This window comes from Balaenoptera musculus, chromosome 5 (assembly GCF_009873245.2).
Source record: "Balaenoptera musculus isolate JJ_BM4_2016_0621 chromosome 5, mBalMus1.pri.v3, whole genome shotgun sequence".
NCBI lineage: Eukaryota > Metazoa > Chordata > Mammalia > Artiodactyla > Balaenopteridae > Balaenoptera > Balaenoptera musculus.
Genome location: NC_045789.1, coordinates 14,641,953 through 14,669,538, shown reverse-complemented (window position 1 = coordinate 14,669,538; position 27,586 = coordinate 14,641,953). Strand labels below are relative to the sequence as shown.

The 27,586-nt window shown below is 38.1% G+C and overlaps 1 protein-coding gene across 3 annotated transcripts in view; it reads right to left on the bottom strand.

Annotated features, from left to right (window-relative positions):
• Positions 1-26,922, bottom strand: part of SMARCAD1 (SWI/SNF-related, matrix-associated actin-dependent regulator of chromatin, subfamily a, containing DEAD/H box 1) — a 68,769-nt gene extending 41,847 nt beyond the window's left edge. For 2 of the 3 annotated variants that reach the window (XM_036853489.1, XM_036853491.1), the window contains exons 1-5: positions 26,796-26,922; positions 25,944-26,182; positions 10,785-10,962; positions 3,385-3,556; positions 317-383 (exon numbers count right to left, since the gene is read on the bottom strand). In XM_036853489.1, coding sequence (XP_036709384.1) covers positions 317-383; positions 3,385-3,556; positions 10,785-10,962; positions 25,944-26,133 — 607 coding nt within the window. In that variant the 5' untranslated portion in view covers positions 26,134-26,182; positions 26,796-26,922. Of the gene's footprint in view, positions 1-316; positions 384-3,384; positions 3,557-10,784; positions 10,963-25,943; positions 26,183-26,465; positions 26,695-26,795 lie in introns of all 3 variants that reach the window. The other variant, XM_036853488.1, reaches the window with a different exon arrangement.
• Between the last annotated feature and the right edge of the window lie 664 nt (positions 26,923-27,586).

Genomic DNA, 27,586 nt, shown 5'->3' with positions numbered 1-27,586 from the left:
TCTGTAGAGAACAAGCAAAATTACCAATGAAAAAACTGCCCCCTTCCCTTTTTTGGGGAAAAAAAATCAACCTAGAAAATTCAGTTCCCAAGTAGCTGTATGACCTCAGGTAATTCCCTTAACCTTTTTTTTTTTTTTTTAAACCTTCTTAATCTTCACAATTTTCACCTAAAAACCCTGAAGCTGTTAATACCTCCTAAGGTTCCTATAAGAATTCATGAAGGAGCTTGGTAAATTAAAGAGTAATATTAAAATGAGAAGATATTTATTATGTAACTAGTTAAGTCAGCATGGGGTGAAACTAAGTCAGGCATACCTGCATCACCAAACATCAGCAAGGCAGCAGCAATTGCTCCATCCATAGTGCTGGTTGATTCAATTAACTAACAAAATGAGAAAAGATTAATGTTTTAAAAATAATACTTTAAGAATTATTTCACAAAGTTACCAAATATTGAAGAACGAATATATTAAATATACACAAAGTGGAGAAATATACATACATATTAGCTTAAGTTCATTAAATCCTATGATAAATTTTCAGAAAATCTGGTTTATCTAAAAAGTCTTACCTAAGCATACCTTAAAATGTATTAGATTTACTTAACACCACTTTAAAGCAAAAAATAAAACATAGTCTATGTACAGTGTATTCAAGGTTTTGTTATTTTAATTGCAAGGCTGTGCACTAAAGTCTCAAAAACTTCCTACCTATGAGTGAGTCCAGGCACTGTGTGTGTGTGTCTGAGAGAGAGAGAGAGAGAGAGAGAGAGAGAGACAGAGAGACAGAGAGACAGAGAGACAGAGAGACAGAGAGGGAGGGAGAGAGAGAAAGGGAAGGAGAGGGAAAGAGAGGGAGGACAGGGAGGGAAGGAGGAAGAGAGAGAGAGAGAGACACTGACAGACATTTAAAATAAACCACAATTCTGGCATAATTTTTTTTAAATCTAATACTTCTTGAGTGGGATAAAGGACTCTTGAAATTTGCTCTATTTCTAAATTGCTCTAAATTAAATTGCTTGAATTTGTTCACAAGAACATATTAATATATGGCTTACATAATTAACAGTTTCAAAATACTATTTTTTTATACTGTTCTGTAACATTTTGGATTTCAGAAAAAACTAAATATCCCATATTTTTCTCTTGCTATAGTTTCCTGTATTTCCAATGAGCTACTTGTTTTAAAAAGATCTCACTTTTTAAAATAAGCTATTTTTGTATTAAATTAAATAGCCTCAAAACAAATTGATAATGCTCTTTTCTATACTAGTTTTCCTCATCTTGGATCCTCAGATATCCTGTAAGCCCCTCCTCATTTTCAAAACAGTCAAAGCATATTCTTATCAAGCCTAGGACTAAATTTATATTTTATAACTTCTTGAATTATTTTATGTGGGTCTAAAAGCCTTTGTAGAGTAACCTATGTCACCTTTAAATCTTTTGAAATGATGGGAGCTCACTTGAAATCCAGATTATTTCAAGAGAGTGCTGTTTTGAGCAAGTGATAGGCTAAATTCCCAAAATTTCAGATACTACTGAAATATACATACAAAGTTCATTTATTGATATCAATCCTATTTTTCCACTGTAATTATAAAATTAGAGATAAATGTTTCTATAGGAAATAAATCCCCTTGAACTACCTGAAAAACTGGCAATCAAGCTAAAGTATTTTTAAACTGAGATTTGTTTCTTTATGTTGAATATTTTACTACTCCATCATGTTTATTCTGCTGAAAGTTCTTTCCAACACTTTTAAGTGTTGCTACTAGTGGCTACATCCGTTCCTTCTTTTTCTAGGAAAAAACCCCATTGGGTGGCAAATTATGCTACTAGAAGGGGAAAATGTAGACCCAAGATACCATTAAAGTTTCATTTAGCTAACAGTAAAAAGGTATCAAAATGATCTGGGAAAAAAAGATTCATATTAAATATACCAGAGAACAAAGGAATAATATAATCTACACTTAAAGAGTTCAAACTAGCAGGCCTAGGACCATTTTTGGTTCAGACATGCTTTGCTTGACCTGAATGGTATTTTTGGTTTTGTCTTTCTTTAGTTACCATAAAAAGGAATGAAGTACCGATACAACAAGAAAGAACCTCAAAACCTTACACTAAGTGCAAGAAGTCAGTCATAAAAGATCACACATTCTATGTTCCCACTTATATGAAATGTCCAGAATAGGCAAATCTATAAAGACAGAAATCAGTGGTTGTGTAGGACTAGGGGAGGGAAATGGAGAGTGACTGCTAATGGGTAGAAGGTTTCTTTCTGGAATGATTAAAATGTTCTAAAATTAGATTATGGTGATGGTTGCACAACTTTGTAAATATACTAAAACCCAATAAATTATACACTTTAAATAGGTGATCTTTACGGCATGTAAACTGTTATCTCAATAAAGCTGTTAAACTGATGATCAACACCAAATAAAAATCCAGCCCTTTCACTTTATTTGAAAATCTGAACTATCTGATAAAAACAGGCTGTCACTGATTTCACATGGTCATATCCTACCGAAGCCAAGGAGCAGCTACCCCTCTTAGAAAGGGTATGTGCCAGTGTCCACCACTTCAGAGTTACCTGCCAAGCCCACAAAGATACGGCACCTCCTACGCCTCAGCTTGGGGAAGGGGAATTGTCGGGGGTGGGTGGGTGGTGGTGATGATCAATACAAAGGCGAAAAAACTGTGCACCTATAATTAAATGATTCCCCGAAGATCATTCAATTACTAAGTGGCAGAGCTAGGGATAAACTATTTACTAACCTTCAGAGGTTTATTCTCTATCTAAAACTTAATGGAATGGTGAGTTTTTATGTCCTTTTATAATAAGACATAGATACCTATAACAGTCCAACTACAGCCACTTATTTTGTTTCTACAGTTCAATCAATACTTCTCGGCAAGGGTGCTACTAGCAGGCAATTCTTCTGTTATGCAGGACTGGCCTCAGTATTGTAGGGCGTTAAGCATCCCTGGTCACACGCACTAAATGTGAACAGCAACAACTCCTTGTTATTTCCGGGGAAAAAAAGAAAAAAAGCCTCCTGACATTTCTGAGTTTCTAGTGAGAGGTGGAGGGAGGAAGGTTGTCCCCATTTCAGAACCATTCAAACACAAAAAACTTCACAACCTATGTGAGATACAGAGAAGCCCAGATTATACTATTTATAGGTGAATAAACCTCACCTACTATAAGACTCAACAAGTAAATCTCTGGCATTTGCCTTTATTAAATATTAAAGTTAATAATTATCTTCAAACATAAGATATCTTTAGAAAAATGACTATCCACTAAATACAGCACTGGATATAGGAGACATTTTAATCATCAATACAACTATAATAACCAATTACTATAAAGGGGTATATAACCTTAAGTAAATCACTGTCACTTCTCTGCGGAAAAAGTTCCTTCAAGGTCTGAAGTTTAGCATCTTTAAGGTCTTCCAATTCCGAAAGGTCTTCCAATTCTGAAATATCATTATTATTTCTACCTGCCATGGCAGGAAGGCCTTGGGACTCTTCATCTTCAGATGGCTCAGAACTAAAAATATTTTCAGAGGGAAAAAAACAGTGTTTTAATGCATTACTAAAGTTATTTCATTAATATTGTATATATGTGTATATATAAAATACAGTATATTTGCAGTTCTTTTCAATAATAAATGCAATCTATACCTGTCAAAGATTGAAACGACTTTTTTCATTTCAGTACAGTTGTGCATATAAATCTACATTCCCAAAGTCAGCATACTTTGAACATATCTCAAATTATCTGGGCTGGGATAGAAAAGAACAGCAAAAACCTGCACTTATTTTGTTAAGATCCATACTCATCCATTGCACGCCCACTTTCTCTTTCCTACTTTTTCACCTGTACCCTGAATAAAAGATGAGTGTTGTCATGTTGCTCCTGAGAAATTCTGAAGCATACACTAGTACAAAGATAAAAGAATTTTCATATCCTAGCTAGGTGATCAGAATCTAAGTGTTAAAATCGGAATGGCCCCATTCAATATCAGACTGTCTACCAGGAACAAAACACTTCTTCCACAGACGGGGAGCATTTATTTTATATAAGGCTCCGTGCAACAACAACTAACTTAATCTCATTACATTTCACTTCATATGTTTATCCTATATAAAAGACATTGTGAGCCAAATTTCACTCGTGTATTTCCAAACAACAAAAAAAAAATCTCATTTTGAAATTGTGATTTTCTACCACAGTAAGCATTCTGAAGATCAAAAAGCAGAAGTATAACAAATGGGCAGAAGTTATAAAAATCAAAGAAAGAAATATAGTTAAGTATATTCCTAGTGCCAGAGAATGCAGACTTGGCTATGCAGCTAATTCTATTTTTGGACAGCTCTCTTAGACACATATCCAGGACCTGTATTTTAGTAACTTCTCTATACTTTATTCATGTTAGTTCAACTGAACCTGTTAGGGCACCGGTTATGCCTAAGAATCCTCTGAAAACATATAAAAACAGATTGTGAAGGATGAGGAATACGTATTTTAACAAGACTCTAGGCTGACTTCTTGAACCTTGCTCTGAAAAACCGTTCTAAAGTAACAAGGTAAAATAAATCTCTTCTTTTAACACTCTGTCTGGCCTTCAGTATTTGAAGACAATTACATGTACCTCCCTTTCCATTACACCCAGCCTTTTCATTCCTTATGCACTCATCTCTAAGTTTTCACTCTGCCTCACTACGTTCACGCTCCCTAACTGATTCTGCGTCTTAGCTCGCTGAGAACATGAAAGCTTTCCGGTTTGAACCCTTTTCCATTCCTGTACTGGATAAACCACTTCAAAGGTCCTGGCTCTTCTGACCATCACAACCCTAACCTAGCGATCAGATTCATCACCATTCCACGGGACAAACTGAGGTGCCCTTGATGTAATAAGTCTTCATGTTGACAATGAATCTTATCATGCCTTGGACTTAATGCCCAATTTACAGGAAATACAAATAACAGAGGAATAAATTCAATACCATCATGAAGAAACAATCAGAAAAGTCTATTTCGTCTAAAAGACTTGATCTCTTCAATAAGTTAAAATCCTTAAAAAAGAGGAGAGGAGGGGAGTGGACTATTTTAAGATCAAAAGATAGTTAAGAGTCATGACATCCAAATGTACCTTATTTGGATTCTGGTTTGAAAAACTAGCTACAAAACACATGAAATCTGAATATAAACTGGGAATTAGATTATGTAGAGAACTGTTCACTGATAACAGTACTTGTTTTTTGGAAGTGGGATGTACAGCAAGTATTAAGGGAAGAAATGTTGGGGTATCCTTAATTTACTCTAAAATACTTCAGCAAATAATAATAATTAATGAAATAATGAAATAAGGGAAAACATTAAAAATTGTTAAAGGTAGGTGGTATATATAAGTGTTCATTAGCTATTATTTTATTTTCTTATATGACTGAAGCTTTAAAGATAAAAGAAAAAAATCTACAAGAACAAGAATGACCACTTTGTGTTCTTTTATCCGGTCTCAGATCAAGTTATTCCCTTCTGTTGAAGTCCCTGCTTAGTGCTAAGGGATTCATTCTAGCCCTTTCTACTTCCTACAGGGCCCTGCTTAACTGGCCACCATCTTCTCTCCTGAATCTTTTCTCTCCTTAAGCTCTTTCTCCCAAGCCTGCAATGCATTCAAGACTGCACTTCGTTTAGTGTGCCAAGGGTTCTAGGCACTGTGGACACAGCAGTGAAATAAGCAGACTCTCCTCTCCTTCACAAATTTTATAAGGCTGATTTTCTATTTCAGCGTTTCCTATATTGTTCCCAACTTACTGGTTTGTATCTTCTGCCCCACCACTTTGGTGAAACTGTCCTAAGGGCAATAATACCCTCTAAAATGTCAAACGTGATTTAAAAACACAAACCAGAACCCCCGGAACCTTTCACTGGTTGTGTTCTCCTCTGTGTTCCCACCACTGTTACTCTTTGCAAAGGCGGCCCTACCCTAACCCTCACCCCAGCGGTTCTGCAGCATCATTACTTCTGATTTTCCCTTGCCCTCTGAGCCTGTCCTTAATCTCTGTAGAAGGCTTTCTTCCTTTTTCACCTCCTTGAACTGCCAATATTACCTAGGATTCCGTCTTCAGCTCCTTCGTGTCTATTAATGCTTCCTGAGAGATTGCATCAATTGCCAGAGTTTCTATCATCTACATCAGTGGTTCTCAAAAGGGGGGCAATTTTGCCCCCAGAGGACATTTGGCAATGTCTAGAGACATTTTTGATTGTCTTGACTAGAGAGGTGCTACTGGCATCTAACCGGTAGAGGTCAGGGATTCTGCTAAACATCCTACAACGTACAGGACAGCCCCTCACAACAAAGAACTACCTGGTCCAGAATGTCAACAGTGTCAAGGTTAAGAAATCCTGATAACCAAAAAGGCCCGTGCACGGGTACTGATTGTAACGATGGAACGTGCACACAGTGCAGTACTATGGAGTTGTGAAAAAGAATACGGATTTTTATGAGCTGACATGATTTCCAGGATATATATACTGCTAAGTTAATAAAACAGAGAATAAATGTACATATATATCTATACATACCCAACACAAGATACAGTGCTGTCTTCTGTGTAGGAAACAAGAAGAAAAGATACACCAAAGGAAAACAAAGTATGACTAGAAACTAAACAAACTGGTTAGTTCTGAGGTAGGAGGAGGAAGGGGTCAGAAGGAGAAGGGACGGAAAGTTAATACTTCTCTAAGCACACTGTACATGGAGTTTTAATTTTTGGAACTGTGTTAATATTTTAAATATTTGAAAGTAAAATTTTTTTAAAAAGGGACAAGGGAAAAACCCTAAAAGGAATACACACAGAAATTAATGAACTGAACTACATTTCAAGTGAATAACAAAGAAAAATTTAAATAAATAAGCCAAGTACTTTAACCATACACCCTCATCTAAAGACAAAATAAAACTTATAAACAAATCTTAAACTCTTAGTGAGCTTAATGGTCAAGTAGCATGATTACAGCAATTCTGAAACTATTTTATGTACATTGAGTGATTGAACAAATCAGCAAATATAATGATATTGGTGGAAGCAGAGTTCTCACTGTCAGAGAAAGAAATATAGAGAAGAGGCAAGGAGGAGCCTTGTAGTAGTAGATTAGAATGAAATATATTATTATAAACTCATGATTTAAAAAACAAACCAACAAACAAACAACATTCTCTCGTTCTCTTATATCCTAGCCCATTCTTGTTAAAAGGGCAATGACATAATCCCCTGCTTCACCCAATAGCAAAGAAAGGACACACCTAGTCCACACATTTCCAAATACCATTCCTTTAAAAAGGAACCAGTGCTACTTGGAGAAATGGCTAATTCTAATTTCAGGCTTGGAGTAGAGAAAACACTAGTCTGCAACATCTTGCGCCAGAAGGGAAAGGCTCAAAAAATGATAGGAACCTGTCAAAACCAGGGTCTATGTAAAGGGGCCCTGCCAAAACTGAGCAATTTCAGCATCAAAATGAGTAATTATAGTAATAGATTATAATGTTAAGCAAAAAAGCACCTATAATTCCATTTTTGTATTTACTGTGCTAAATAAATATATGAATAAATAAGGAGAAAAGGGAAAACTATCTATAGTAGAATAGCAAATAATGAAAGTATAAATTCTAGACTGTTAGTTAGAATACCACATTTCACAACTACCAGTGTAGTAACGGATTCAGGCAAGAATCATCAATAGATGCTACAACTATTGAAGGGAAGTCTGCTAAGGAAGAGGATCCTTACCCAGTCTTAAAGTATCTCATCAGAGATTACTTAATCATTAAAAACGGGAAAATGGTTAACTTTATAGGAGAAACCTGGCAGGCTTCTGACTGGTTAAGTTCCCTTCACCCATAATGAGACAAACTGGTTATCAGTGTGCCTCCTAACATAACACACTGAGGAGGACACAAAATCATTTACGTCACTCCTATCACTTAACCTAAATTTAATCATGAAGAAACAACAGGGGTGCAGAAATTGAGAGACATCCTAAAAATCCTGGCCTGTTACCTTCAAAGGCCAATTATCATGAGAATCAAAAAGGCTGAAACTTCCAGATTAAACGAGACTAAAGACACATGAAAAACGAAACCCAATGTATGATGCTGGAAAAAACTTTACTCAAAATATGATCCATGGGCTGACGGCTAGTCCTTGAAATCAAACTGTCTGTTATCCGTCCACGACAAGATAAGGAACTTAAAACAGAAGGAAAAACAACTACATTACTGAGCACATTGCTTAGTTCAGTTTTTTTTTTTTTTTTTCTTTTCATTACAAGACTTTCTTGGTGAAGGAATGAGTACATTGATTTACATTCTAGGGCACATTCCTTACTGATAAACTAGTACTCTGAGTAGCACTACTATAAAGAACATTATTGGGATAACTGGTAAAATTTATATATGGACTATATATTAGATGATATTACTGTACCAACGTTAATCAGTATTTGTGAATTTGAAATGCTACTTTTGGAGGGAATTCCCTGGCGGTCCAGTGGTTAGGACTCAGAGCTTTCACTCATGGGGCCCAGCTTCGATCCCTGGTCGGGGAACTGAGATCCTGCAAGCCACGAGGTGTGGCCAAAAATAAATAAATAAAAATAAAATTAAAAAAAAAAAAAAAGAAATGCTACTCTTGTTATGTAAGAGAATGACCTTGTTCTTAGGAGATAAACGTGAAATTATTAGAGGCAAAGGTTTCAGTAATAATTCTAATTATTATTTTATGAAGAAGGTGACAAGCAAACGTGGGGAAATGCTAACAATGGGTGAATCTTAATCTTTTTAAAAGGATGTGGAAAGTGATTATTCTTGCAACTTTTCTGTAAGTTTACATGTTTTTCAAAATAAAAAGTAAAATTTGGAGTGCTAATATATCAATTTTCCTCAGGACTTATCACACAGGATCATCACTATTTTTTATTTCAGAGTGACGTTCAGGATAAAGGCATGTTCATCAGGGCTTATATACACAAAGCAGCTCATTTTCAGAGGAAATCCTCATCTTGGGAGTGCACGGTGTTAACCTCTTGCACCTCTGCCACACTTTCTTCACTTAGCTTCTGATCACACAACCTTCTGACATTTTTCTTACCTCAATGACTGTTCCTTCTTAGAGTCTTCTATAAGTTTCTTCTCATCTCCTGTTCCTAAAATCCAGACTTCGCCTGGCCTAAGTCCTTCAATTAAGAGATCTTCTGTTTTCCAGCTATACTAGTGTCTCTTACCGATTTCATCTAATCACGTACCTCTTAATATCAAGTATCCTGACAACTGGTAAATTCAGATGTGGAAGCTTGACCTCTCTCCAGAACCCGAGTGTCCCAAATGCAACTGCCTACCTGACAGGCGCACTTCAGAGGCCTAAGCGTCTCCTCAATCACAGCACGTCCGAGACTGAGCTGCTGATCTTTCCTTCGGGAGGCGCTCCCCGACCGCACCCAAGGCGGCACTCCTCACCCCAGTTAGTGCCGACTCCATCCTTCCAGTTGCTCAGGTCAAGTATCTTAGGGTCAGCCCTGACTCCCTTCTGTCCCATGCCATTTGAAATCCATCAGTAAATCCTCTCTGCTCTACCTTCAGAGTATATTCAGAATCTAACCACTTATTATTCACTCCCATAGCTACTAGCATGGTTTAAGCTTCCACCATCTTTTGCCTTGGTTATTGCAACAGTATTCATGCTTCTACTACGACTCCCTTACAGCCTTAAAAACTTTTAAACATATAGATCAGATCATTTTACTCCTCTGCTCAATATGTTCCTTTAGCTTCCCATCTCGTTCAGAATAATAGCCAAAGAGCCTATGGGCTTAACATGGGAAAGCTCTTTCCCTATCCCACTCCTCACCTTCTGACCTTAGGTCCCTCACTTCGCATCATTAGCCAACACTCTCCCCCCCACCCCCGCCCACTTTCCTCAAAAACAACAGGCAAAGTACTGCTTCAGGGTCATTAAACAGGCTACTCTCAATGCCCCTCCCACCATATCCACATGGCTCCCTTTCTTAGCTCCTTCACGTCTTAAGAAGATGAAGCCTTTTCCGACCATGCACTTTAGAAACCATGCCCTTACCCCAGCCCCAAACCCTGTATTTCCCTTCCGTTTGCCCATCATATGTATTATCTGACATACTGCATTTTTAATTTATTTACTGTTTTTCTATCTAACATACAAAGCTCCGTGCTAGCTCAATGAATGTGTCCCAAAAATGTTAAAATGATTTGACTCTAGGATTCAAGAACAAATCAGAAAGCAGTTACAGGTGACTGAAGGTACTTGTGAAAATAATTTCTCTATCTATGGAGAATGAAAAACTTAAATATTTGCTCTCACTGAACTTGTTATTGAAAATCAGAACCATGGGAGTTCCCTGGTGGTTCAGTACTTAGGACCTGGTGCTTTTACTGCTGTGGCCTGGGTTCACTCCCTGGTTGGGGAACTAAGATCCCACAGCACATGGCCCAGCCGGAAAAAAAAAAAAAATCAGTTATCCAGTCTCTCTCTCTCTCTCACTCACACACACACACACACACACACACCTACCCACACCCACGCACATCTCTCTACATCTCTTAAGTTAGGGAAAAATGATGAAGATGCAGTGAGGAAAAGGCAAAAAAGGGGGGAAGTCATCAAAAATTTTCAGTTTAAGTAACTTTTTCTCAAAAAAAGTCTTATACATGCAAATATAATGAATCTATTAAGGTGCTTACACTATAATCACTGTGTCTTTGCTGAATTTTTTCTCTTGAACTGTGCTGGAGCAATCTGGGGAAACAACATCTTCACTATCTGAAGACAAATCAATATATTGAATTCCTCTTTGATTCTTGAAATACGATATACTTGCTTTTCTTTCATTTTCTGGGGTTTCTGGAACACTAGAATCTTCTGCAAAAGAGAAAAAGCAGAAAGGAATTTTGAATAACTTGAAAATAAAGCAAATTTGTTTTTGATAATTACAAATCATGTGCTAAAAATCTTTAGTTTCATTCACTGTTTCCATCCTAAAACCAAAAATTCCTCCCAAGTTTTAAAGAAAAAATTAATAGTCAACCAGGGCTGGCATTAAATGATTTTCCAATTCACAGGTTACTTACTAGCAAGAACTTAGTGGACACTGCAAAACAGGTTTGCATTTTATATTTTAACCCTTTTCTCTCTGTGCTTTTGCTTCCTACTACCCAGTTCTTGCCTAAGAGAACACGGACACGAGAGCCCAAACAACTTGAATTTCAATCCCATGTCTCAGCTAAGTTACTTAATCTCTCTAAGTCTCTGCATCCTCAGATGTAAAATAGAGATGCCAATAATCACAGGGCTAATGTGCACATAAAATCAGAAGATATGTATTAAGCACTTAGTTCAGTAATTGGCACACAGCCAGTATTCAACAAACATTAGCTCTTACACAAATGTTGGTGTTATGGACAAAATTATGTCCCCTCCAAAATTCCTATGTTGAAGTTCCAACCCCCAGTACCTCAGAATGTAATGTATTTGGAGATAGGTCCTTCACAGAGGTGACTAACTTAAAATGAGGCAGTTAGGTTAGTGACCTAATCCAAAAGGACTGATGTCCTTCTAAGAGACACCAAGGATGTGTGTGCATGGAGGAAAGGTGATGTGAGCACACAGCGAGAAGGCGGCCACCTGCAGCCCAAGGAGAAAGGCCTTATGAGGAACTGAGCCAGCCAACACTTTCATCTTGGACTTCTAACTTCCAGATATGGGAGAAAATAAACGTCTGCTGGTTAAGCCACCCAGTCTGTGGTACTTTGTGGTACGGCAGCCCTCACAAACTAATGAAGTTGGCATCACCCGTCTATGCAAAACAAATGAGTATAGTATTCTATTGAGGTCTCCCCTCTCCAAAGGGCTGAGTTCTAAAATTATTCTCCGTTATACACTTGAGGAGAGATCAGATTTAAGAAATTCATACTAAAGTAAAAGTAGTCAGTGTCTTGGTTTAGTGAATACCGTCACCCCTCAGTATCGGTGAGGTTTGGGGGGACTGGTTCCAGGACTTCCCTGCCCCCCACACCAAAACTGGGGGATGCTCAAGTCCCCCCCTAAAACTCTTGGCCTCGCCCCCCATTAACTGTCATGAAATAATAGCCATCATTATCATAAGGCTCCTGAGTCATATTTGTAAATAACATTAACCAAGGTCTATATAACCAATCGCCTGGAGTGAACTAAAAAATACTTTACTTCCTGCAATGAAGTCCTAGCAACATTACCAAAAAGCAAATCACAAAATTGTTCCAAAAGAACAATTTTATAAATGTTGAGTGTGCCTTGGGTGAAAAACTCTGCTCTGGAACAAATCACAGCTATGTTAACTGTCATATGTATGAAGACATTTACAAGTTCTGATAATTATGTAAAGTAATAAAATTATAGTCCAATTCCTGTAAAATAAGTATAAAGGTACTAGGGACACTGCTTTTACATAGTATTCCTGATATGTGACAAATCACGCATAAAACTAAGAATTTAGATCTTTACTGTATCAAAAATTTGACCTAAACTTAATGCATATCATTTTAACAGTTTAACAAAAGTGTCCTGCTTTCTTATACTTGAAAAGGGCTTTCGCAAAACGATTTGGATTGTCCACTTTTCTTTAAAAAGCTTCTTTACTCAGGGACTTCCCTGGTAGCACAGTGGTTAAGAATCCGCCTGCCAATGCAGGGGACACGGGTTCGATCCCTGGTCCGGGAAGATCCTACATGTCGCGGAGCAACTAAACCTGTGTGCCACAACTACTGAGCCTGCACTCTAGAGCCCGCGAGCCACAACTACTGAAGCCCAGGCACCCTAGAGCCCGCGTGCCGCAACTACTGAGCCTGCATGCCTCAACTACTGAGCCCGTGTGCTGCAACTACTGAAGCCCATGCGCCCTAGAGCCTGTGCTCCACAACTAGAGAGGCCACTGCGATGAGAAGCCCACGTACTGCAGTGAACAGTAGATCCCGCTCACCGCAGCTAGAGAAAGCCGACGCACAGCAACAAAGACCCAATGCAGCCAAAAAAAAAAAAAAAAAGCTTTTCAAACTGGCCATTTAAATGTATTACTGCATGGGGGGGGGTGCCTAAAAATTCTATTAATGAGTACTAGGAGAACTAGAGTTTCTTGAACTTGATTATATATTCATCTTATTAAAAACTACTGCTTCATCAAGAACATTCTTAAGTGAAACTGGTATTTAAAAATTTTAAGGATACAATGACAGTTTAGAACAGTTTGGAATCTTGGCCTTGATTCATGCTAGGGCACTAGCAGTTTTACCTACCATTGCTTTTGCACCATCAGTGCAAATACCAACATAGTGAAAAAGGCAAGTTATGTCTTATTATTATGAAATAGTTTTGACCTTATGGACACCCTTTTGGGTCTTAGGGACCTCAAAGGTTCACAGACCACACTTTGAGGACTAAAGGGAAACAGTAAGAGCTTATTTATATAAAATATCAATTTTCCAATATAGTCAATAATCTGGAATTAGAATAGTGCTGAAATGCTTAGATTTGTTTGTTTGGACTATTTTTGGAAGTAAACAGCAGCAAAAATATCTAATAGCCAATGGTCAAAAAGATATTCCTGATGCAATGATGCTTTCTGACCCAAAGCAAACAAGCACTTTTAAGCAGCACCACAAAGGAGACAGGAAGGAAGCAAAAAAGAAAAATACAGAAATGAAGGAAAGAACGGTGACCAGTAGAAACAATTATAAAGACATGGGCTACCACATAATTCTGACTTTGCTGAATGCCTTCTGTATTGAAGGTACTGTGCCAGGACGTGGGGGGTACTGAAGGACAAAATAGGCCGGTCACAGTTCCACTTGCCCTAAAGAAACTAATAATAGGAGCCAAGTAGCCATGTACATAAGTAGCAATGTTGTGAGTTGTAATTTGTGCCATGCGACAGGAATAAACAAAACGCTAAAAGAACATGAGGGAAAACAGCTATCCTTTCAAATAAAACCAATAAAAAATCCTATGTGTTAGAGACAGAAGATGATATTTTCTCTACCAAAGGCAATGGGAACCTACATCATTACCATATGCAAGAAGATTCCAAGGTTCCAGGGGGTAATTCCAAATGAAATTCCCCATTAGTGGTATGCATGAGAAGACAATTTTATATCCCAAACTTTTCCAGTATACTTTTACCCATTCTCATATCTAAGTCTACCATGAAACAAAACGAGGATTTAAACCTGCCACTGATTCTACCTTTCTAAGCGGTTCAAGATCAAGAACCACTCAAAAAACAAACAAAACAATCACTACTGGGAGATTATGAAAGGTCATCCATAAATAAAGGTGATCTCCCAAAGCAGAATGAAAACACTTAAACCTTTATATCTGGGACTTCCCTGGTGGCGCAGTGGTTAAGACTCCGCGCTCCCAATGCAGGGGGCCGGGGTTCGATCCCTGGTCGGGGAACTAGATCCCACATGCATGCCCGACTAGGAGTTCACATTCCACAACTAAGGAGCCCGCGAGCCACAACTAAGGAGCCGGTGAAACACAACTAAGGAGACTGCAAGCCGCAACTAAGAGACCCGGTGCAACCAAAGAAAGAAAGAAAGACACCTAGTTCTCAAAAAAAAAAAACAAAAACACAAAAAACCTTTATATCTGTCCCGCAGACTTATGTAAGTGTGCCATTTTTGATATTCTAATTGTATATTGCTCTACATGGTTCAATTCTCTAACATGGCAACTGACTTTCAAGGCAGTTCCTTTGAATACCTAGTAAAGCACATCATATATTTGCCTCTTTGAAAGGTTAATTACCAAAATAACAGATTATAAAATCTTGACTGTATTAATTTGAATGCCATAGTAGATAGGGAAAGACCTTTAGCATCTCAGATAAGTCAAACTACCTCTGATGAAAGCTCTCGAAAAAGACAAAGTATACACTGAATACAAGATTGAAGGGTAGTTTCTAATACACTACTCTAAGATAAAATGAGAAAGAAGAAACATTTCAGGTTTAGGCCAAAAGAAAAGATAAAGATAAAAAGAAAAAATGTAAAGGAAAGAAAGTCATGCTATTAATAATGGACAATGTCAAAGTGTTAAACCTGAAAGGTACTTTTTAATAACAGAATTTATATCTACAATAAAAATATAACTGACATATGTACCACTGCATTCTAATAATGAAATGCATAAACACTGCAGGATACATAAAGCACAAAGTCAATAGAGACAAATATGAGGCTTTAACTCTCTTGTCTAAACTCTTAATAGAGAAGAGAGCACAAAAATAATTGATACAGAAAGGTGTTTTTCAAACATTTTTGATTGGAACCCACTGTAAGAGACCCATTGTAGATTATGACCCTAAACACATCGATTGCTAGACAGACATATATAACTGAAACAAAGGTCTCAGAGGCTTTATTGTAAGTGATACTTTGATAATTTTCTATTTATTCTACTCCATTAAAAAAAGTTATATGCATTTAGTCAGGATACAAGAAACTGACTTTATGACATGTTTGTGATCCAGTTTGAAAAAAATGATATAAATAATAAAACATTATTATTTGACATATAATTAAATCTACAGTTAGATTATGTCTCTTTTCAAGTACACTTAGAACTTTTACAGAAATTGTGTAGTGGGCCAAAAAGAAAATCTCAGTAAATTCATCAAAGAAGAAATACTACAGACCACATTCTCCTGTCACAAAAAGTGAAATTGGAAGTAAATGTCAGTAAGAACACTGAAGCAAAATTTCAGTCACTTGGAAATTAAAAAAACAAAAAACAAAAGAAAAACCAAAGAAACCACTTCTTTAAACTTTCAGGTTAAACTTTCTTCAACATTTTATTGAAGAAAAAACAACAAAAACATACCAAAATCTACAATACAGGCATACCTTTTTTTACTGCACTTTGCAGATATTGTGCGTTTTACAAACTGAAGGTTGGTGGCAACCCTGTGTTGAGCAAGTTTACTGACACCATTTTGGTCGTAATTCTTGCAATGTTTCAGACTTTTTCATTATTGTGCTATTTGTTATGGTGATCTGTGGTCAATGATCTTTGATGTTACTACTGTAATTGTTTTGGGTGCCCAAACAGCGCCCATATAAGATGGCAAACTTAACTGATAAACGTTATGTGTGTTTTAACTGCTCCACCAACCTGCCACTTCTTTCATCACTCTCCCTCTCTTCCAGCTTCCCTAGTTCCTTTTTTTTTTTTTAATTTATTTATTTGGCTGTGCTGGGTCTTGGTTGTGGCACGCAGGATCTTCCTTGTGGCATGTGGGATCTTTAGTTGCAGCATGAGGAGTCTTTACTTGCGGCATGCGGGATCTAGTTCCCTGACCAGGGATCAAACCCGGGTCCCCTGCATTGGGAGAGTGGAGTCTTAACCACTGGACCACCAGGGAAGTCCCCAGCATCCCTATTCCTTAAGACACAACAGTAAATTAGGCCAATTAATAACCCTCCAATGGCCTCTAAGTATTCAAGTGAAAGGAAAAGTTGCACATCCCTCTCTTTCAAAAGCTAGAAATGATTAAGGTTAGTAAGAAGGCATGTCGAAAGCCAAGACAGGCCAAAAGCTAGGCCTCCTGCACCAGTTAGCCAAGTTGTGAATGCAAAGGAAAAGTTGTTGAAGGAAATTAAAAGTTCTACTCCAGTGAACACACAAATAAGAAGCCAAACAGCCTTTTGCTTATATGGAGAAAGTTTTAGTGGCCTGGATAAAAGATTAAACCAGCCACAGCATTCCCTTAAGCCAAAGCCTAATCCAGAGCAAGGCCCCAACTCTTCCATTCTATGAAGGCTGAGAGAGGTGAGGAAGCTGCAGAAAAAAAGTTTGAAGCTAGCAGAGGTTGGTTCATAAGGTTGAAGCAGCTGTCTCCGTAACATAAAAGTGCATGATGAAGCAGCAAGTGTTGATGTAGAGGCTGCAGCAAGATATCCAGAGGATCTAAGATAATTAATGAAGGTGGCTACACTAAAGAAGAGGTTTTCAATGTAAACCAGACAGCCTTCCAATGGAAGAAGATGCCATCTAGGACTTCCATAGCTAGAGAGGAGAAGTCAATGCCTGGCTTAAAGGACAAGTTGACTCTCCTGTTAAGGGCTAATGCAGCCGGTGACTTTAAGTTGAAGCCAATGCTAATTTACCATTCTGAAAATCCTAGGGCCCTTAAGAATTACGCTAAATCTACTCTGCCTGTGCTCTATAAATAGAACAAAGTCTGGATGACAGCACATCTGTTTATAACACCAAATACTGAATATATTAAACCCACTGTTGAGACCTACTGCTCAGAAAAAGATTCCTTTCAAAATATGACTGCTCATTGACAATGCAGCCGGTCACTTAAGAGCTCTGATAGAGATGTACAATGAGATTAATGTTTTCATGCCTGCTAACACAACATCCACTCTGCAGCCCATGGATCAAGGACTTCTGACTTAAAAGTCCTATTATTTAAGAAATATTTTCCATAAGGCTACAGCTGCCATCAATAGCAATTTCTCTGATGGATCTGGGCAAAGTCAACTGAAAACCTTTTGGAAACGAGTCACCATTCTAGATGCCATTAAGAACAGTTGTGATTCATGAGAAGAGGTCAAAATATCAACATAACAGGAGGGTGGAAGAAGTTGATTCCAACCCTCATGGATGACTTCAGGACTTCAGTGGAAGAATGAACTGCAGATGTGGTAGAAACAACAGAGAACTAGAATTAGAAGTGGTGCCTTGGGACTTCCCTGGCAGTCCAGTGGTTAAGACTGAGCTTCTACTGCAGGGGGTTTGGGTTTGATCCCTGGTCGGGGAAATAATATCCCGATACTGCATGCAGAGCAGCCCCCCAAAAAAAAGAAAGAAAGAAAGAAAAAGAAATTCAGGAGAAGTGGCCCCTGAAGATGTGACTGAACTGCTGCAATCTCATGATAGAACTTTAATGGAGAAGTTGCTTCTTATGGATGAACAAAGGAAGGAGTTTCCTGAGATGAAATCTCCTCCTGGTGAAGTGCTGTGAAGACTGGTGACATAACAACAAAGGATTGAGAATACTACATAAACTTAGCTGATAAAGCAGTGACAGGGTTTGGAAGGACTGACTCCAATTTTGAAAGAAGTTCTGCTGGAGGTAAAATGTTATCAAACAGCACTGCACGCTACAGAGAAATCATTTGTGAAAGAAAGAATCAACAGATGCGGCAAATGTAAATGTAGTCCTATTTTAAGAAGCTGCCATGGCCACCCCAGGCCTCAGCAACCACCACCCTGAGCAGTCAGCAGCCCTTAACATCGAGGCAAGATCCTCCCCCAGCAAAGACATTACAACTCACCAAAGGCTCAGATGATGGTTAAAAATTTTTAGCAATGAAGTGCTTCTTAATTAAGGTACGTACATTGTTTTTTTTTAAGACAATGCTACTGCACACTTAAAAGACTATAGTATAGTATAAATATAACTTTTATATGCACTGGGAAACCAAAAAATTCATGTGACTTGCTTTACTGCGATACTCACTTTCTTGCGGTGGTCTGGAACCAAACCCGCAATATCTCTGAGGTATGCCTATAATGATGACATTTCAAATATAAGAAAAAGGATTCGTCAATAAATGGTTCTGGGATAAGTGACTAGTAAATGATAAATAATGAACAAAGAAGAAAACGGTATCACCTTTTCTTTAGCCCTTATAACAAACTCCAGATGAAAGATAAGGTTTAAAAAAATTTAAAAAAACAAGTCATATCCATTAGTTGGGCTACAAAAAAACACCCCAAAAAACAAAACAAAAAAAACAGAAAATAACAAGTGTTGGCAAGGACGTGGAGAGAAACTGGACCCCTTGTGCACTGTTAGTGGGAATGTAAAATGGTGCAGCTACTGTGGAAAATATATGGTGGTTTCCTGTATGATCTAGCAATTCCATTTCTGGGTGTATACCCAAAAGAACTGAAAGCAGGGTCTGGAAGAGATATTTGTATACTCATTTTCACAGCAGCATTATTCACAATAGCCCCAAAGTGAAAGCAACCCAAGTGTCATCCACAAATGAATAATAAAGAAAATGTAGGTATACATACAATGAAATATTCTTCAGCCTTCAAAAGTGAGGAAACTCTGATACACGTTACAACGTGGATGAATCTTGAAGACATTAGGGAAAGTGAAATAAGGCAGTAACAAAAGACAAATCCTGTATGATTCCACTTTTATAATGTACCTAGAGTAGTCAAGTACATAGAGACAGAAGATATAAGGGTGATTGCTGGGGGTAAGAAGGAATTGTTTAAGGGGTCAAGAGTTTCAGTTTTGCAAGATGAAAAGAGTTCCAAAGATTGGGTGTACAACAATGTGAACGTACTTAACCCTCTTTGACCTGTACACTTAAAACTGGTTATTGCATATTTTATGTACTTACATTTTACTACAATTAAGAAGAAAATTAACACAGATGTGATAGGAGAAAATATGGATGAATATATTTATAATGTGGTGGTAGGGAATGGCTTTCTTTTACCAGGTCTGATCAGGACCTAAAACCCATAAGCCTTGAAAAAGATGAACAAACTGACCATATAAAAATGTAAAACTTCTCTGTCACAAAAAACAAATAGAATTAAAAGAATAAAATAGGGCTTCCCTGGTGGCGCAGTGGTTGAGAATCTGCCTGCCAATGCAGGGGACACGGGTTCGAGCCCTGGTCTGGGAAGATCCCACATGTCGCGGAGCAACTGGGCCCGTGAGCCACAATTACTGAGCCTGCGCGTCTGGAGCCTGTGCTCCGCAACAGGAGAGCCTGCGATAGTGAGAGGCCCGCGCACCGCGATGAAGAGTGGCCCCCGCTTGCCACAACTAGAGAAAGCCCTCGCACAGAAACGAAGACCCAACACAGCCATAAATAAATAAAAATTAAAAAAAAAAAAGAATAAAATAAAAAAACTTATAAATCATTTATTAGAAAATGAGAAAAAGGAACACAGAAAAAGTTCAAATTGCTAATAACATTTATGAAAACATACTTAACCTTAAAAATAAAGAATAAAAATAATGCAATTTAATTGCTTATTATCCCTTTAAAGATTAAAAATGTTTGCAATATTTTAGCCTGGTATGAAAAAGCAGACATCTGAAAACCAAGCTGTAGTGTGGTGCAAATTGGTAAAACTTCTGTGTAGGGTGACTTGGCAATTACTAAAATATTACTCATATTCCCTCTAATTTGACAATTCCATTTCCCAGAATTCTTCCACAGATTGTACAGAGGCAAAGATATCTATTCAAAAGGATGGTTACTACAGCATTCTTTTAACAAAAAAAAGAAGAAGAAATAAACCAAAACAACCAATGTCTATAAACAGGAAACTACATGAATTATAATACATCTGTGTATAATAAGATACACTGTGGTCACTAAAAAAAACTGAAGTACAGCATATTTTATATGAACTGACATGGAGAGTATAAAAAATCTACTTTTTAGTTAATAGTGAGCTGCATTACAATATGTATGTACATAATACTATTTTATCTAAAAAAAAAAAGCTAGAATATATACAGGCAGGAAAAAAATGCAAAAGAATAAATACCAACACTAAATGAGGATTACAGAAGAGTCCCTCTTCATTACACACTGTTGTAATCATTTAATTTTTTTATATAACATTTTATTTTGAAGAAAATAGCCAAGCATGGAAAGTAAAAAGGTAGAGAAGGAAAACACAAACAAAAAATGTACATTTAAAATGTACTTAAGACATTTAGACTCACTGTACTTTCTATTAGAACAATTGAGCACTAACCCTTTTACCAATTACTGCTTTTCAACTAACACTAATAGACATAAAGAAACCAAAATTCTATCCAAAGATATAATGATGATTCACATCTTGGCCACACACACTTAAAGAGGACTGAGGAATATCTGATGGTTTCAGGTCATAAGGCTAAAATGGTATATTCAGCTTCATCATTCAAAGGATCTTATCCGTTTTACTGCTTGCAAGGACTTCAGAGAACATCTAGACAAAGGAAGTGAAGTCCAAAAACGATAACGTCTTAATCAAGATCATACCATCCGTAAGTGGCAGAGCACTGCTCTTTGGAAATCTTTTTTGATAACAGGTATAATTAAAATTTTTTTCTCTCACTTATTAACAATGGTTACTTTCTACATGACAACCACATCTAAAGAACAACCGCTTTAGAAGACTGAATATATTTTATCAAGAAAAGAAATTCTTCAAGCATATACTGAAACTTTCCTCCAACCCAACCTCATAATAACCTATGAACCCATCTATTTTTCTTTCACTCCCCCTCCCCTGGATAAAATGTGTCTTTATTCCAAGTTAAATAGTCCAGCTATGTGCGCACTCCCATCCCCTTGATGCCTTTCTTCAGATACCTCCCCTCCCTCATCCTTTTCCTCTCCCCTAGCTTCTTCCCCTTGGATGCTCAATTTTCAACATTCCTCAAACATCTTTTCTTGACATTGCTTCCCCGTCAAGCTGCTTCTCTCTTTCCCGTCTTGGAAGAGTAGTCTTCACTTCCTCAGCTTTCTACTGAAGCTGCTAAAGGTCAACAGGAACTTTAATTTCCAAGGAAAGTGGTCTCTGATCAGATCCAACTTGACCTCTCTGCAACATCTGATACTGTTCACTATACACCACCCTGGAAACTCTCCTATCTTTAACTTCCAGGGCATTACCATTTTCTATGACTGTTCTAGTCATCCTTTATATCTTTCATTGGTTTCCCTTCCTCTGTCCATCATTAAATATTGATGCTTCTTACTATACATCTTGCTTAGGACATTTTTTGGTAACTACCACAAGGATGACTCCAAAGTTGATTTCTCAGATTCCGACCACTCTCCGAGCTCCAAACTCCAATGTTCAACACTCAACTAGACCTTGCTACTGAAATATAAGAGGTAACTCAAATTCAACATGCTTTGGTATCTTCCTCCTAATCCTACTGCCTAATTCAGTTGATAGTGCCAATCATTCAGCTGTCCAAGCAAGGAACATCTGAGTTACCTTTAAATCCTCCACATTTAACTGATCATCAAATACCATCAAATAAATATCATATAAAACTTCCCTAAATTGCCTCCTTTGTCATCCCTACTGTCATTTCCCTACATTTAGGCTTCAATTATGGCAACATCTTCATTAATGTTTTTCCCATACTGAAATGCTCTATACTGTGTACCAAATAAAGTCCATCCTCCTTGGCACAGCATACATAGGCCCTTCCCAACCCAGCAGTTTTTGTTTCTAAATCTTTTCAGCTTCATCTATACTGCCCTACACCTCCTCTTCCCTAGATAACCTCACCTATTCCATTTACATACCACACTCCAAGGCCACATATATTTCCATCCCTAGTTCACTGAATAAGCAATGAGTCATTGCTTAGGGTCCACTCAAAGTCATCTCTCTATGACTTTTCCTGATCCTCTGCAGAAAGAAGGGATAATTTAATCATTGTGAATTAGACTGTGGTTCTACACTGCTTAATATCTTCCCTTATTAAGAATTACCACATTGTGCTATTTTAACTATATATATTTACATGTCCTTTCTTCTTGGTGTTCCTTGAGGATCATGCTTAGCTCAACTTTTTATTCTTTACGCATAAAACATAGTAGGTTCTCTCCTCTCACACCCATTTGTCATTGCTTTATTCTCTCCAAACCTGCTATGCTCCCAGAAAAGTCAAATAAAAAAAGAGAAATAAAGTGTAAGTAATAACCATTGATAATTCTGGGCATTGTGAGAGTAAAATAAACCTAGGCAGGGGGAGGTGACCACAGGTTAAGTGTATGCCCTCATATCCAAAGGTTGGATTAAGGGAGCCTGGCCTATATCAAAAGTAGTTTCAAGTATCCATGGCTAAAGAATGACTGACGGCTACGGCACTGTTTCAAGATCATAAAGAGGAGGAGGAATATTTTTAAAATGTGTACAAAGGACTAACACCACCTAATCATCACCCAGAACTCCTTCTTTCAACACATATTTACTGAGGGCCTACTATACACCAGTCACTGTTCTGGCAATGGGGATGGATAGACGAACAAGGTCTTTGCTCTTACAGATCTTATATTCAATAAGGGAGAAACATATATATAACGCAATGGATATAGAAAAATACAGTACAGTAAAAGAGGGGAGGAGGGTGGTTGCTACTTCACAGAGAGTGGTCAAGAAAAGAGCTTCTAAAAAAGGGTAACACTTCACTAGGCCCTAATGGAACAAAGCAGTCACAAGCAGCTATCAAGAGAAAGTGTCTTGGAGGCAGATGGAAGAGCAAATGGGAAAAAGGAACGACTGAATGGGTTTGGCATATCCAAGGAACAGTGTATCTGCGGCACAGTAACTGAAGGAGAGGGGTAGGAAATTAAATCTTAACTCATATTAGGTAAAATAATAGGATTAACTGAGTAAGTTACTAGTTGATGATAAAGAAAGTAAGGTCAATATTCATATCCCACTGACAATTCCCCAATGTCCATATCCAGTCTGATCTTAAATCCAACTTTAGTGTCTTGACCTCCGCACAGGCCCAATGCGCAATTCAGCATGTCCCTCCCCTATGCTAAGTTAAGCTGCGTTTGGTCTACTGCTAAATTGAGGGCAGGACCTTTGATTCTCATTTGAATTTTTAAAGGCATGCCCAACGTCTTACAGTGGGTATTTCATACCTATTCTAATGTACAGAACTACCTTTTCTCCCTCAATTACTTAAACTAAAATTCTTAACATGCATTTTTATCTCACTCCTACACAACGACCTAATTGTAAAATCTTGCCCTTTCTTACTGTGATCTCTCATACCTCGTTCTTCTCTATCTGTACTGCCATCATTAAGTTTGGACTATGAGAGCTTCCTAAATGATTTCTCTCTCTTTAAACTCTACCCTTTAACAATACACAGTACTCATGACTGCTAGACTGATTGTTTTTACAAAACAAGATTCTTTCATCATTTTGCCCTTCTATTCTTGCATGGATCTACAATGTAAAGTCTCAACTTTGCCTTAGTTTTCAAGATTCTCAAAAATACACAGGATCAATTACAATAATCTTTTCCAAAAGCAAAGCTCTCTATTCCTAGTAGGATGAACCCTCACCATTCCTGAAAAAAACCTGACTTCCATATTTCCCAAGTGTCATCAAGACTGACCATATGATTTCTAAAGACAATCTCAATTTTAAGAGTAATTTACGTATGAAAAGTCCCAATAAAGAAAGATGGAGTGAAGTCTCCTTAGGAAAAAAAGAGGAAGGCAGAAAAACACCTTCTGATTAGAAAAAGCAATTAAAATTTTCATATTACTAATATTGATAAATAACTAAAACATTTCATTGAATTCCAGTTTACAAAGTGCTTTTATTTTAGAGGTGAAAAAATTGTGGATCTCAGATAATCTAAGTGACTTGTCCAATGTCCCATTTAACTAAAATGAAGAAGCAGAGGCTTCCAAGGACTCAAAATCCCATGCCTACACCCTGGCCTTCCCTGCCCTCTGTAACTACATAAGAAACAGATTAAATTATTTACTGTTGAAATATTAAAGTACCTGGATGTTTAGACATTAACCACAGCACGTTATGCAAACCAAGTATCTGTTCAAAGAATGCACACAGGGATGTCACTCCAGTGCTTAAACCCTCCAGTGGTTTGAAATCAGGTGAGCTCAAAACTCTTCAGATAAACAAAGCCTTTCAAAATCCGACTTCTAATTACCACTTAACCCAACCTACCAAATTGTTCCACCATGTTCCAATTACACCAAAGTATTTTAAAATATTATTCTAATGATAACTTGTAGGGACTCTGCCCTCACTGCTACATTTAAGTAGAAGAGTAGCAAACAAAATGGGGATATCAAAGGTGAAGACATATATTACCAATTTTGAAATTTAAAAGCTGCTTGTGAAATACTGAGTTTTGCACTAAAAAAAGGTATTACTGAATAAATATTAAAATATAACTTGGAATTAGACTGCTTGGATTTGAGCTCTGGTTCCACGAACTTGTTAACAATTTAACCTCCCTGGGGCTCATTTCTGCAAAATGTGGATAATAATATCTTATAAGCTTGTTGTACAAATTAGATGAGAGGATGTGAAGCACTCACCGCTATGCCTAAAACACAGTAAAAGATCAAATATATTCTGATCGTTAACTGTTCGAAGAACATAGATTAAGATGGGAATGCTAATTTTTGGCTCCTTCTCAAACCCTACTGTCCGTAACAATTAGCTGAAGAGGTTAAAAATGGTTCCTTCACCATGAAGAATACCAATTATTCATTTGCACTTTGGAGAGCTCCAGGAAGTCAGGTGGTTGGCAAAACCTGAATGTGATCTGCTCTTCATCTGCTCATAGAGGCTGTGTTCAGGCACCTTGAATAAAGTCTAACTCACAGCAGGTGATCAATATTTTTTGGAGAAATACTGGAATGAATGTAAACGTCTGGCAATAACATCCTCAAAGTCTATCATAGGACTGACTCACCTAGTTCTTCCTCCCTTAGCTACCACTCTGACCTAAATTCTGATTTTAGCTTCCATCACTGGGCCATAATCTAAGAACTCCCATAAAAGCGGAACAACTATGGAAGGATGATCAGCTGGAGGTACATGGTGCCTTTGGCAGTCCCAAAGCTGTATGTAAAAGGGCATGGCGAAGGACGATGCATCAGTATGTATGACATCAAGCACAAAAATTAGAAGCTCTTCTGCCTTTCTTCTTAAAAAACAAAAAAGAAAACCCCAAAAAACAAACGAAAAAAACCTCTCTATCTCTTGATGCTGTATCCATTTGCAACACTGTAACTCACCTGTTTTTTCAGTTATATCTGAATCAGGGGTGCCTGCCCTGCTAACTTCCCCTTCAGCATTCTCCTCTTCAGCACTAAGAGAAATTGGTGAAGAAGGGCCAGGCTGGGAGGGCTGAGGGGTTGCTTCGGGCGCTTCCTCAATCTTATTCCTTTTCTCAAAGCGAAAACGGTCCAGGTTGAAAAGATTCATATTGGTAGAAACCACCACCTCGTGGGGATGGGAGCTTTAAATGAACTATCTGCAGGGAGAAAATAAAGAGAGAAAAACAGGCCATGAAATCAATATAAAATACAAAGCCACAGCAGTTCACTCCGAAGGCAATTAAGAGCCCGCAAACATGCCAGTGGCTCAGGATGACGATTACGGCTGCGCCTCATTGTTAGGCCACAACAATCAGGTGGGCAGTGGTATCCTTTTAAAATTTTCCATTGCTCTTTTCACTCCCCTTCGTTTCCCACCCCCCCCCACCCCGCCCCTCCTTCCTCGAACCACACGCTGACCCTCGTGCAACCTCCTCTTACCCCAGCACGCGCAGGCACGTTCCCCACGCTAACCCGCTGCGGGCGGCGCGCCCGCCCACAGTGAGAGGCTCCCTGCACTACGATGCTCCCTGCCTCGAAAAAGGACGTGCCAGGGCCCGTGCCTCGACACTGCGGGGACACAAAGGGGCCAAAGGAGGGGAGCGGCGGAGGCCGTGCTGGCGGGCACCCGCCCGGAAGTTGACGCGGCGCGATCCCAGCTGAGAGGAAGCTGATAGGATCAAGAAAACACAGGGAAGGTTCAGAAGTGGGGAGTGTGCTGCGGCACCTCTTTTAACGCTCGCTCGCTATCACTCTTCCCTTAGTACTCACGGTCTTGCAGCCTCGGTGCCCTGTAACAAAGGTTGAAAAGCGAAGGTAATTCCTGGCGTGGAGCGACGGTAGCCGGGCCGGGACGTTCTAAAACGGAACGGAGAAGCCTAATGAGCGCGTAGTGATGACGCAACACGCAGCCCAGGCTTTTCTCTTCCCCAGCGACGTGTGAGTGGAAAATGTCTAGGCGCGCGCTGTTGTCATGGTAACCAATACCCGCCTCTTTGCCCTGGGAGCTTGCTTGCGGCCTGTTTCTTCAGGTTAGCCAGAAAGTTGTTAAATAGAACAATAATAAATAGCACAATGACAATATATAGCCTAATAAGAATATTTAATATAATATATGATATGTTATAATCTATAATATTTACATAATATGTCGACAGTATAACACCGTTGTTCTAAAGCCTTTACGTATAATCTCAAGAAGACTGTTTTTATAAAATAAGGAAACTGAGGCCTGCAGATGTTAAGTAGTTAATTAGTAAAGAGGAAAACCCAGGTATGTTGAGCTTCAAAGCGTATGAACTGCCTCCGCACTGTTGGCTGGATTGTTCCTAGAGTGGAATATGACAATTAATTCCCATATCTTAATGGAAATATTACGTTAAGAATATTTCCTCTCTTTGTTCTAAGGTTAGATTAAACAGGCAATTTTTTGAGTCGTAATTTGATCCACTGGTTGGCATTTACCTTGAAGAAGAATTACTGCAAATCATTATTCTGCCAAATACATTGGTCACTGTAAACTCAAATTAGCACTTTGTTTATAAATCAGTGTTTTGAATTGC